Raw genomic sequence first — 13,267 nt, forward strand, 5'->3', positions numbered from 1 at the left:
GAAACCCAGGAGAGCATGAACTCAGCATCGTATCTTGATCTATTTATTGAAATTAGACACAATGCAATACACAACAAGTTGTATGATAAAAGGGATGATTTTAATTTTGAAATCATTAACTTTCCCTACTTGACCAGTAATATTCCGTCGAGTCCAGCTTATGGTGTGTACATTTCACAACTACTGAGATACTGTAGAGCTTGTGATTCATATGGAGATTTTCAAGAGAGACACAGCTTATTAGTCTTAAAGCTGGTGAGACAAGGATTTTCACAAAGTAGGTTGGTTAGATCTTTTAGGAAGTTCTATGGTAGATATGGAGATCTTATATCTAAATATGACAAATCTGTCACTCAGATGATGAAAGACAGTATTCCCTACTTTGACTCAGAACGTAATTTAGCAGATAGCTGAATTACCGTACAATAACTTTGTCACACTAGTTCAATCTTGACGGGTGTAGCATGCTAGCAGGGTACGCTTACCCATTCCGGACACCTGGTACCACCACTTATATAGTGGTTCAAGATTGTACTCTACCGATTTTGTCAGTGATCTTATGTTTCTTTGTGTGTTTGTTTTTACTGTTTATTGGACCTGGTAATTCATTTGCCTTGAATGATAATGATGCTGGAATCGATTTGATGTCATATTGCAATCTTGTTACCATTTCAAATGACAGGAACATCGTTGATTGATAAGTACAAGGTGGACTGTTACCAATGGGAACCGTGGGGTCAGAGGTCATCCTGCACAAACAAAGACACGGATGAATTAGTTTATGAATTAAGAGCAATTAATACAAATTCATCAGACTTGATCTATAAACACAAGAAGAGATCGTTCCCGTTGCTATGGTTACCAAGTGGCGACAAGGAAAGTTCCTACAATTTAGATCTCGTAGTTTACATCAGTGATGAGTGTGGTCAAATTGGAAGATTTGCTTTGAATGCAACGGTAAGTATAAGCTTTCGTAGCATGACAACTCAAAGTTTACATCGAGGTAGGTGTTCTTAATAAGAGTTCTGCGATTTTGAAGATGTAACTAACGTAAAAAGCTTAGGCTTAAAACTGTTTTTGTATTAACGTGATATTCTGCTGTTACAGGGAAACAAATATACAAACACAATTCTAGAAACGAAGTTTAATTTCAGCGTGTCTAGCTGACAATAAATTCGTGGAAAGAGATAATTCTTGTTTCACAATTGAAAATGGTTTATCTGGTATTGACACACACATGACAGCGAAAGTCCGGCAACTCAAATCTAAAAATTGAACGGTAGTCAGCATATGTCACTTGTGAGTGAAGTATTTACTTTGTTCTCACTGTCTATCTGACTGATTAACACTGAATCACATGACAAAATATTTGTGTAATATTAGTAAAATCGAGTGCGTTCATGATGACTTGCGATAACTGTCATTTTTTTTCACAAGGTTTATTGTTCTTTACCTGTTAGGTATATAGCGCAGACACATCGAATGCTGATTTGGAATGGACAAACAGCCTGGTTGAGGATATATTAAATTTAAATGACACTGCAGCGGCGATGGGAGCCTTAAGTATTGTCACACAATCAGTTGGAAGTACACCTGAGGTAGGTTACAAAATGTCATGTTTCAGTTCTGTCCTAAAATCTGACAACATTTTTGTATATCCGTCCCCCTGATTATCACAAGAGAGGTTAAAAGCTAGTCTGGTTGCACTGTTACAAATGGAGATATATGCAGCAAGTAAATAATACGGCAACAAAATAACTACCGCAAAATACAGACAGATTGTAACTAACTTTGGGTAAATTGAGATATATGAAGGGAAAATATCGTGCTCAGTTTATCATTTCCTCGCTCACTCAATTTCCTATAACTGTACGATGTCGTAACCTTGCACACTGAATACCTATGGCGTGTAATCCATTACAACATTAGTTTACTATTCTGAATTCAATTTTACAACTTAACATATCTCTCGAGTTGTGAAATTGAATATAAAACTCGACTTTGTGTCTCTTTCTACATTCCTTTTTACATTCTATTAGTTGACCTGCTACTTCACCATTTCACTGTTTTACAATTCGAAGACATATTTCACAGTTCAACATAATTACTCTCCATTTTATTCTTCTCAATTTCATTTTACAATTTAAATTAACAAATTCCCATTTTGCCTTTCGAAAAGTCACGTTATACTTGTCGTTAAGGTTGAATGTGATGACTGCATATTTGCGCAAGACGAGTTCAATCTTGGAGAATTGGGATTTTGCAGAAGTAAAAACACCTTTATCCCTTTATACGTATGTCAACAACCTCTGCTTTGAAAACAACACAAATCTAAGACAAATAAATGACACGGAATAAACTCAACGATAACGTATCATTTCCCACGTCGTCTTTACTGACTGACTAAACAATTTGATCTGACAGTTTCGACTTTAGCCTAGGGCACTCGAGGAAATGTTTGTTTTGGAAACGTAAATGCTCACCAATTTGTCGCGCTCGTAGTTAGGGGAATTTACGAGTCGAGGTAACAGTTTGGATCGTAATGCTTTCAGTAACTGAAGCTGACACACCAAGATGTAGATTTAACACAACCTTGTACTTTATTACAAGATGGCGACCATGTCATTCACCGTCCACGGTCTGATCTGAAGTCTATCTAGTCTAAGCTCTCTACAAAGTTTAATACATCTTCAAACTTACATAATTACAAAAGTTATCACGTGGTAATTTTCCCGCCAGTCTTTGATCGTTTCTTAAGATCACACCATGGAATGTCCCGTTCTCGATTGTTCTCATTGAAATCTTAACCAATAATTAATTAAGCTATCACACTATCTCTTATCTGCTTCTCGTACGATCTGAGTCAATGAACTTCACACGCCTTGGCCACGTGAGGGACGCTTCGAGATAAAATCTCTACAGGGAGGGGCGTTACACTTCTAAGAATCCTGCATGTACCTGAATTCTCTAAAATTCCGATTTTCGAAAAACTAAGACGGTGACTTTTTTCACTCCAAGAGCTTTAAAATGAGCCCCCACAAATCGTAGATCAGAAGTGAATTTTAATAGCTTGGGAGTCCGAATATCTGTCTCTGAGGCACATTCTACCTTAACACCACCTGTTATTTGAAGATAATGATAACTGAAAAACTATACGAATAACCGTCATGGGGTTTTGTCGTCACATATATTTTGCTTAATTTCGTACGGCTTCCGATTGTGTTTCTCAGTGTTGAAAGGATTCAGTGCAATATCAAAATCATACGGCCGGTGGATGTAAACTTAAAAATGTTAGTCTTAATGTGTTACTTTACTTCCATTATCTACCAACATTCCCACCCATCCACCCATTTATATGTATGTATGTATGTATGTATGTATGTATGTATGTATGTATGTATGTATGTATGTATGTATGTATGTATGTATGTATGTATGTATGTATGTATGTATGTATGTATGTATGTATGTATGTATGTATGTATGTATGTATGTATGTACGTCTGTACGTATACAGCCATCAATCCATCCTTCCATCCATCCATCCGTCCGTCGTCCGACACACACACACGCATGCACACTTACCTACCTACCTACACGTTACCATACATACATAGCATTACACATCCATACATACGTTACGCCAGTAGGATAACATTGGCCGAAAATTTGTCATTTCATTACTTCATTGATGTCATTGTGTATTGTTGACAAGTGTCAAACACACTGCGATTCGTTGCAGGCAAAAGCTGCCCTGGTTAATGCTCTTTCAAATATTTATTCAAATGAAGAAGATCAGAGTTTAGACATTTTGGAACTGGCATCGCAAATATTGAGAGATATCACATCACTTGATGTATCTGTTGAATTGACACTGGATACGAAGGTAACAACTTTTAAGCTACCAATGTACAATAATTTGAAAAGAATGATTGGTGCAAAATTGTGCAACACTAATTTCAATGAAAAATTCATAGTAAAATTAGTATGATTCGGTTTACAAAACAGAAGTGCAACTGCTGTATTTGATTTTCAGTATGTTGTTAACGTTAGACGTCAAATCATTGTCTGTCTTAGACGTGAAGATGTTAAAAAGCTGTCCAACATTTCTTTCATGTTTGTTTTTTCAGGGTATTTTTCTCACTTCCAAAAGTTACTGTACCGCTGTCATTATGGGGCTCATCTACAGGAACAACATTATTCAAATTGCATACAAGCTATGATAAAGGCTTATGCTGGGTTAGAGGGTCCATGGCGATGTTTTAATTTTATTATTAATTTTCATTAATGTGACGACATTAATACTCGTGACTGTTTTTCTTTTACTCATTTTTGATAAAAACCTATTTGGTCAAAATCACCCTGATATTTTTTAACACGATTGAAACTAATTTGGGATAAGTGGATCTTCATGTTTTTCAACTTTCTTAAAACTGCTAGGTGCCATATAGCTGAATGTTGCAATATTACAAATTACTCATAACAACAAGTGTGCAACTTAAAAAGAAAGCAGATAAACTTACATTTGCAGGTTAATTAAAACGACCCTACTTCACCATCCAATTATCGCAAATTAGTCCAATCGTGTTTTTTATGTTGTCACATTGGATATCATCATTTTGTAATAAAATTAGTCATCGCATTTCTAATACAGTAAACCAACATGTTTTATGAAAAACACTACATGCTACCATCATGTTTTGGATTAAAGGGAACTTCAGACCACAGCACGCGTAGATGGAGTAAATATATAGATCAAGCGACACTAGAATTAACATTGCGCTCGAAACTTTATTTCCCCAGGTCAGCCTGATGGCTGCCTGGGGCAACTCTTAGCTCCGAGAGCCTGGAGATATGCTCACTCCAAGGCCCCCAAAGTCTGACCTTCCTAAATATACAATACTTTGTCGACAAGAAAACTTGCCAACGCTAGTTTCACAATGATTAATACGTAGTATGTATGAGACATGTCACAACATCATTGTTTTAAATCCAAGCTGTGAAAATATGAAAAGCGATACTTAACTGTGGCCTCTCAGCTAGGCGACTGATGCCGTATGTTGTGGGTTCGAATCCGATTGAAAACTATCCGTATTAACTGCTACAGTTCTGATAAAAGTTCGACTACATTGTCTTTCTATTGTCCAACCTTGCGTGGGACAGTCCATGCATAATCATAGGAATTAACGAGACATGCGGGTGCCTGGAATGGCGCTGCCATTGAATTTAAACAGAAAGAGACTTGGAAATGTAAATTTGCCGCCAATTTTGAAGAATTACACCTCCGGCAAATCGTTGGAATTCAAGCCCAAGTGGCGAAATGTTGAAATTTGGCGAATCACTGGAATGAAGATTTACAGTAACCGGTAAAAATTATAGAAACATGACATCGTTCCTCCCACAAAGGCTTGCCCTCAAGCCTAAAAGGTGTCGCAAATACAGATAGAATACACAAAGATTACATTTACACAAATATTACACATAATTTCAGAAGAACATCAAGTGGAAAGTACAATTTTTTGTAATTAGAAATATGACATCGTTCTTTGAAAATAATCGAATAATGTATGTCTTGCAGTGCTGATAGCAGATGTATACAAGCTGTATCGGGCAATGTCCGCGGTTATGTTTGTGAACTATTCAACTCTCCAACCCCCCCCCCCCCCCCAACCCTTCGTATCGGAGACGTCTTACGCGTAGCACTGCAGCGTCGGTAATTCTCGTAGCTCTATAATAATCTTCACTTAATAAAAAACCTCCCAACCCCCAAACCAACCCGCGTAGATGAGGCTTCGTATAAAATAAAGACAAACGAGTATAAATAATTAGATTTCTCTGTTGAACAATACCAATATTTAATTTACTCCATCTACGCGTGCTGTGGTCTGAAGTTCCCTTTAATCCCGATTCGGAACAGCATGAACAATACCTTACTATTTGATGCTACCATAAAACTTTTAAAACAGCTTATTTATTTGCTTTAGTATTCGTTACAGAGAATTTCAATTAAGCCTTAGTATTTTTTTGAAAACATAAAGGTTTCATGGTGGCGATATTTATAATTAATATTGAAGAAGGAATGAAAATTAATTTTTCATTCTTTGCGAGATATTGCTGCTGTGCGAAAATTTTTACATGTCGCTAACTAACATTTTTCGAAACGTGGTTAAATTGGTGACTACGATTGTTAATTTATAAATATCTAACATTTCTACAGGGTACAGTTGCATCTATGGTAGGCGATACAGTAAAGTCGCTTTCATTGACAGGAAGAAACATAAACATGACAGATATCTATCTACGTTCTACTCAAAACGTAATGTCGAGTAAGTAACTTTCAACGTTTCGTGATTCAGCAACACCTCATACAGTAACAGCATATATGGGCCGGGCTTGAAAATCATCAGTTACTCCTAACTGGGCCGAAATTGTTACGCACGATAAGGCACTCATTCTCTAGACGTAATATTCAACATCTGCTGTCACACTTTCGCACATAATAGTAATAGTACTCAGTCAAAGATATTCAACTGTAATTAGAATGTATATCGTCCTCCAAATCACAATAAAGTTTTGATGAATGATAGCGATAGGAAACACCAAAACAATATGACTGGCAGAGTTTCCAAATTATCCTGTAGAGCCGTGTTCTCATGAACCCATCAATCTTTGCAAAAACGTCTCATTACTGATATTTATTTTATTTTATTTATTTTATTTACACTTTTACTGAGCGGCCGAGTTACTGAAATAGTAATTTTCATCGGGGCTCATACAATTTTCGAAAAAAGGAAAAAATACATCTGTCAATACAAGAAAACAAAAGTATATTAAAGGGGAACATTTCTTTTAACATATTCTTTCAGTTTACATTTGAATGTGTACAGACTGGTCAAATTTTTCACTTCAATCGGTAATGAATTCCAAACTTTCGTGGCACGGAAATGAAAACTACGTTGTCCAGTGCCTAAAACACATCTTGGTACATGACAATTCTCACGTGCAGTAGAGCGTGTACAAATAATCACGAACATTACTTTGTGGAGTAAATAAATTAGATAAATATTGTGGAGCATAACCATTCATACATTTGAAACTTAAACGTGCCATGAAATAAAAAATTCTTTGTCTAAACGACATAACGTTGAACGTAGAAAATAAAGCATTTGAGGGAAAATCAATTGATAACTCAAAAAGTGTGCGTAACGCCCGTTTTTGAAGAGTATAAACTTTGTCAAGATTATTTGCCGTTGCATTACCCCAAACAACACAACAATAATCTAAAATACTCTGTATGAGACCATGATATAAGATAATGCGACGATCAAAAGGGATATATCGACGTAATCTGCGCAGTAAACCAATTCGTTGACTAAGTTTTTTGCATAAATTATCTATATGGACGTTCCATGATAACGTCTCATCAAGTGTTACCCCTAAAATTCCACCACATTGTACTTGAGGAATAAAAGTGTCAGTAACCTGTACAGATAATGAACTGTGAGTTTCATTTAAACGACTGCGCTTAGAATTGGTTGTAATCAGAAGGCATTTCGATTTTCTGGCATTAATTCGCATATGATTTGTAGTAATCCAATTTGAAATAGGAGTGATATCTTTTCGTATCGCATCATTAACATCACTAATGCATTTACCCTTTGCTAACATTGTTTGGTCATCTGCATACATATGTAAGGTAGAAGAATCAACAAATAAAGACATGTCGTTCATAAAAATCATGAATAAAGAGGGCCTAAAATTGAGCCTTATGGAACGCCTACTGCAACATCATGTCTAACAGAAATACTACCCATGTAGTCAACAACTTGCTGGCGATTTGTCAGATACGAGTTAAACCAGTTAACAGTACATTCAGAAATCCGTACAAAGATAGCTTTTTCAATAAAAGGTCATGATCAATAAGGTCAAAGGCCTTGGACAAGTCAAGTAGAATCACGCCATTAAGAAACCCATGGTCAATATTTTTCAAAATTTCATCAGTTACACGGATTAATGCCGTTTGACAGGAGTAGTTCTTTCTGAAGCCAGATTGCGTGTCAAAAAGCAAATTAGCAGTAGAAAAGTACCAAAACAATGCATTGTGGACATGTTTTTCCAGTATTTTTGAAAGGGTAGGCAAGATAGAAATAGGACGATAGTTTAACATGTCACAAATATCGCCTGTCCCTTTATAAAGGGGACAACCCTTGCACACTTAAAAACATTTGGAAAAGTACATTGCTTTAGACTCATATTGAACATGTGAGTGAGACTATTTGAAATTGCTGAAGCACCAATTTTTAATAATGCAGCGGACATATAGTAGCTCTCCGATGTTTTTATACCGTGAATTTCTTCTACTCAAGCCGTATTATTTTAACAACTACGATTAATTGTTTTGATCCATTATCATTAATAATTACATTAATTAATGATGTCGCTCTCATTCATTCTAATACGATGATAGACATTTTCACCGCATCGTCAAGTATCTTCGGTTCATTGATCGCTGGGAAGTCGCGACATGAAGAATCAGACAAAGATAAAGTGAGTATTAAAAGTCATCTAAAAAGCCTAGAGTTAGCCCTTTGTTTAGTTTACGATTCGATGTAAAATGCGATACAGAAATAGCTGGAAAAATAATTGTATCGTCCGCAAACGCGAAGTATGTGACGGTCAGACTCATTGGGCAAAGCACTGAATCGTATCAAATTACTGGGGAATATAAATTTCTGTCAACTTTTCTTCACTTAGAGGAACATAAATACAGACCTGAACTCTCACACTGCTTGAAGGTAACACAAAATGAGTTTCTTTACATACTTTGCTGATTACGAAATTAATATTATGAGGTTTTTACGAAAATACCGCAAAGGATGCACAAGGATATAGGCGCAGCGTATTCGCATCGGGCGATGCGTGGAGCCAATGTCCAATGTATTTCGTGATAACCTTATTATTATAAATCTTACATTCCTGACTGGGGCATCAAATTTTCAGTGCAGTTACCGTTTTCGTGCAAAATCAACAATTTATTACGATTTATAGCGCAAGTGTGGAACGCTATCTGTAACTTCTGGATAGTGTGTGCACTACACACTGACAGGTCCTTTGAAACCGTTCAACAGTGAACGGGCAGATACAGCCGCAGGGGATGGAGTACCTGGAAACCGTACATGTTCCGGAACGGGCGTTCCGGACGGATTTTTAGCGCACGCAAAATTCAATTATTCTCGATGGCAGATGTATAATAATTTCCATTATTTGCAGGAAAAGGCATTTCTTGCAATTTTATCGAAAGCTGCTGACGTTGCACTTGACGTTGCCCTACTGACATTAGATTCTGAAGAGGAAGATTCTTTTACCTTGGTGACAGAATTCATGGAAGCGACTGTGGAAAAGAGAAAGTCATCTTCCCTTCAAAATAAACAACTAACTTCGAAGTTTGGTGGCTTTACTCTGCCAGAATGTGAACAGGAAAATGGAACTCGAATCCGGTTTGTCAAGGTGATTATGCGTCACATAGACTGAGTCAAGGAAAAGGCTCGTCAAAATATCGAGTCAAATTTCTGACTGACTCCGTACGTATACAAGCCCTATACATAGCCCCTGGACGCACATATATACCTAGGAACAGTAAATTCAGTTATTATATCTGACATAGACCATATCTAATTTCCTCTTCAATAATCTTTTCATTCTTCATGTTCTTCCATGCGTCATAAAATCGTCAAATTTACCCTTACGTTTCAGTTTCTTTCTTCGATGGTAAATACACACCTGTTTGAGTCCCCGGATGTACTGCAAGGTTCACCAGTCGTTTCCTTGGAGATCAATGACGAAGACGGCGTACCTAGTCCATTAGATGGCATCTACACAATCAATATCGCCAAAACCGATGTCATGGCAGCGCGTAATAACATGACTGCCAGAGCAAGTAAACTTAACATCTCAGAAACCGCACCTCTTGAATTCTCCTTTAATATCATACAGCCTGGTAGTGTGGTATCGCTGACACTCGAGTCTACCGATTCATCAGCTCTGTACGGGGTGTACATCCAAGAAGGTTCGATGGCTAATGAAACCATGCATGATTGTGGATGGACAATTCCTGGCAAGCCGGCTCAAACTGTGACGTATAATGCTACGAATATCGGGACCTATTACGTCATGGTTAAACTTGGTACGTTGCTTCAGGTAGAAGTACATTGAAGTTCACTAACAAAATGTGTGCATGGCTTACCTAACGCAGCAAGATGTGCCCTCTGGCAACATCACTGAGAGAGGCTCAAGGCCCTAGCCTTCCACTGCAATAGATATATCCACAATGATCAGGCTTTACTGTACATTTATATTTAAGTTTGATGTTGTCAGCACATTAAGCATTCACTTTTGCATTTTAGCTTATTGTTTGGTTGTTAGCATCTTCACGATCTTAAAAACAGAGTACAACTGATCAGATATTCTTCAAATTAACAAATTCGCGCTCATTCTTGTGTTTATAGAGCGTCATGGAACTCATTCCGACGTCCATGGAATTTTGATTTATGTTTCCGTCAACATTTGCCGCTTCTGGGATGACACAAAAGAAGAGTGGCAAACCGAGGGATGTTGGGTAAAAGTTTCATTTCTTTTATGATTCCAAGGCGCCGTTTGCATATATGCTTCTTAATTATTGTTGTTTACAAAAATAAAGAAGATGATGTTTCTGCATTGTGTGCTGGTAAATTGTCGAAGGAAAATGCCATCATACACTTCCAAAACTCATAGTAACGGTCGCCGGCCACCGTCGCACATGCATTTGAAAATTCACTCACAAAAAGAACCACTGAGAGTGGCAAAATGATGACAGCACAGTCAAACCAACATAGCAAAGATACTCCAGGCATGGTGAAGGTGATAACTGAACTGCTCATTACGTCACGCTCTCTCCCATGTAGAGTGATCGTTATTCTACATATATTAATCTTACATGTTCTATGGGTAACATACTCATTCTTGTATCGGTACACAGAAGGTTTCCAAGTGAACATGAAAAACATGACTCGTCTAGATCGACGCATGCAAGGATGACCAACAAACCCTTTCCCTTTTGACGTTACGTTTCTAATTCCTGGACATTTCTCTGAATTTGGAAGAGCGTGGTCAATTAAATGCATAATAATGTAGATGAGCAATAACATCAATGTCAATATTTGTCAAAGTCTTTGTCAATAGGGAGTCTCCTGTCACAATCAATGAAGACAACAGTTTGAAAATGATTACTTTGCTATACAAATAAATATAGTTCAGCAATGCTTTGAGCGATTATGTTCAATTATCCAGAAGAATTTGTGTTATATTTGTTGAATTTTATCTTGGCTTTGGGTGGAGATGCTGCAAATTGGTAGAATGCCTGGTAGCTAAAAGTTGTATCATCACCTAATTCACTGATTAAATGTATAATTAATTAGTAATGAGGCAGTACAAACAAAACATCTATCAGGAGTTTCTTTAATGATTCGTCGTTTACTTTGGCAGAGATCTTCCTCTGTCGGTCAGTGTGCATATGTCTACATGACAACCACACTATCTTTCTGATTTTCCACTGACCTTTATTTTAGTTTCTCTGTTTGCTTGCCTAACTTATACATATTCTCAAAGTCTTTCCAACTGAGAGTTTGTTGCTTGCTTTAGGGAGTCTTTGCTACTGTCCGTGCTCAAAATAAAAATCTACCTGTCAGCCTTATCTCTGGTTTTTTCTCTTACTTGCAGCCCGACAAATCAGATAATGTGGCAGTTCTGACCTGCAAATGTAATCATTTGCCATCAGTCAAGCCTACCAATTAAACAAGACTTGACGAAGACGCGAACACACTTAGACGAACAACCTTCGTGGAACGCTTCTCAACAAATTGTTGTCGTTTCGTGTGGTATAGTCAGATATCGAAAGACTGGCATCTGAGCATATAACAAGGCAATCTCTTTCATAGATTGACAGAGGGCGCTATGTCTAGAAACTGAAGTTCTCGAAGAGTCGAATGCCTTTCAGAGTTATCCGAAATCACCTATTAAGTTTTCGGGATAATGCTAGTGTTTATTATCCATATTATTGTATACTTCTACTAAATTACCAATATATGAATATTTATTGAGTCGCATCGGAATATGCATTTTTCATCAGGTTTTTCATATTTCTCGGGTGAATTTGCATTAGTGAAATAGAGTTGTTATAGAAAGAAAGGATAGGTTTAAAAAAAGGAAAGAAACTCTGTAGATACAAAAGGAAGATATTTTGATGTATAATATAATAAGCACATGTTATGTAAGCCTCTCACTCCTTATACTTGTCCACAAAAATGAATTTGTAGGTGTCGGTAAGCTTTTAAGAGTGAGTTTAATTTTCTTGATGTCCACACAGCTTCTTTTGAATTGAGAAAGCTTCGTTTAAAAATGTACAATATTCATGTGTTTTTGTTAATTGATGTATGATTGTACTATTAGTTGGGTAATTTTTACAACGAGCGGAGAGAAGTTAGGAGATACGATGTAAGCGAGCTTCATAGTTTGTTAAAATCCAATCCATCAATTTTTTGTAAGTAACAATTTAAAGACATCGTTTATGACGTATGGATTGTTGCCGCTTCAAGGAAACTGCACTTCCCGGTTTTTGCCATATCACTTTTACAGAGTTTGCTAATCCTACCTTTCATTGCGATTATTGAAAAAGTATGGTTGTTTTCAACATTACTATTACTATTATTATTGTTATAATTGTTGTTGTAGCCGTTGTTGTTGACGTCGTCGTTGTTACTGTATAACGTTATTGCTGTTATGTACATTGTATAGGGATGAAAGTGTCCATTAGATGCTTATATAAAACTGTGTTAACAATATAAAAAAATATTGTAACCTTAATACACACAGTTTTACATTATTTCCACTAAATGTTTTATTTCATCACGAAGAGTAATTTAGAATATTCCCATCTCATGTCGCAAAGTTAAAAGAAAATACTTTTGTACCGTTTCATCGTTATTATTATTATTGTTTTTGTTCTTGCTGTTGTTGTTGTCGTATTGTTTTCCTCTTCATGTTGTTTTTCTTATTTAGATTGTCCGAGGATTAAAGTAAATTTCGTCACAGAAACTAATCAATGACATTTTATGCTTACTTTTGTCAATTTAATAAACTACATTTGCACCATCTTAATCGTCATAATGTTGTAAGAATTGTAAGAATGGTGTGTCTTTCAGGAATTTGAGAGAATTTAATTCGTACGTCTTCA

The 13,267-nt window shown here is 36.6% G+C and overlaps 1 protein-coding gene across 1 annotated transcript; it reads left to right on the forward strand.

Moving 5' to 3' along the window:
* Positions 1-8,460: 8,460 nt before the first annotated feature.
* Positions 8,461-11,829, forward strand: LOC139143192 (uncharacterized). Its single transcript, XM_070713324.1, has 5 exons — positions 8,461-8,547; positions 9,271-9,507; positions 9,754-10,183; positions 10,506-10,615; positions 11,755-11,829. Exons 1-5 carry the CDS (start codon positions 8,461-8,463, stop codon positions 11,827-11,829), a joined length of 939 nt encoding a protein of 312 aa, XP_070569425.1.
* Positions 11,830-13,267: the final 1,438 nt, after the last annotated feature.

The sequence above is a fragment of the Ptychodera flava genome, chromosome 11 (genome assembly GCF_041260155.1).
Source record: "Ptychodera flava strain L36383 chromosome 11, AS_Pfla_20210202, whole genome shotgun sequence".
Classification (NCBI taxonomy): domain Eukaryota; kingdom Metazoa; phylum Hemichordata; class Enteropneusta; family Ptychoderidae; genus Ptychodera; species Ptychodera flava.

Coding starts and splice junctions, on each gene's coding strand:
- LOC139143192 (XM_070713324.1), top strand. CDS start 8,461: ATGATAGACATTTTCACCGCATCGTCAAGTATCTTCGGTTCATTGATC. Junction 10,184..10,505: donor TTACGTCATGGTTAAACTTG/GTACGTTGCTTC, acceptor TTGTGTTTATAG/AGCGTCATGGAACTCATTCC. Junction 10,616..11,754: donor GGCAAACCGAGGGATGTTGG/GTAAAAGTTTCA, acceptor TCTTACTTGCAG/CCCGACAAATCAGATAATGT.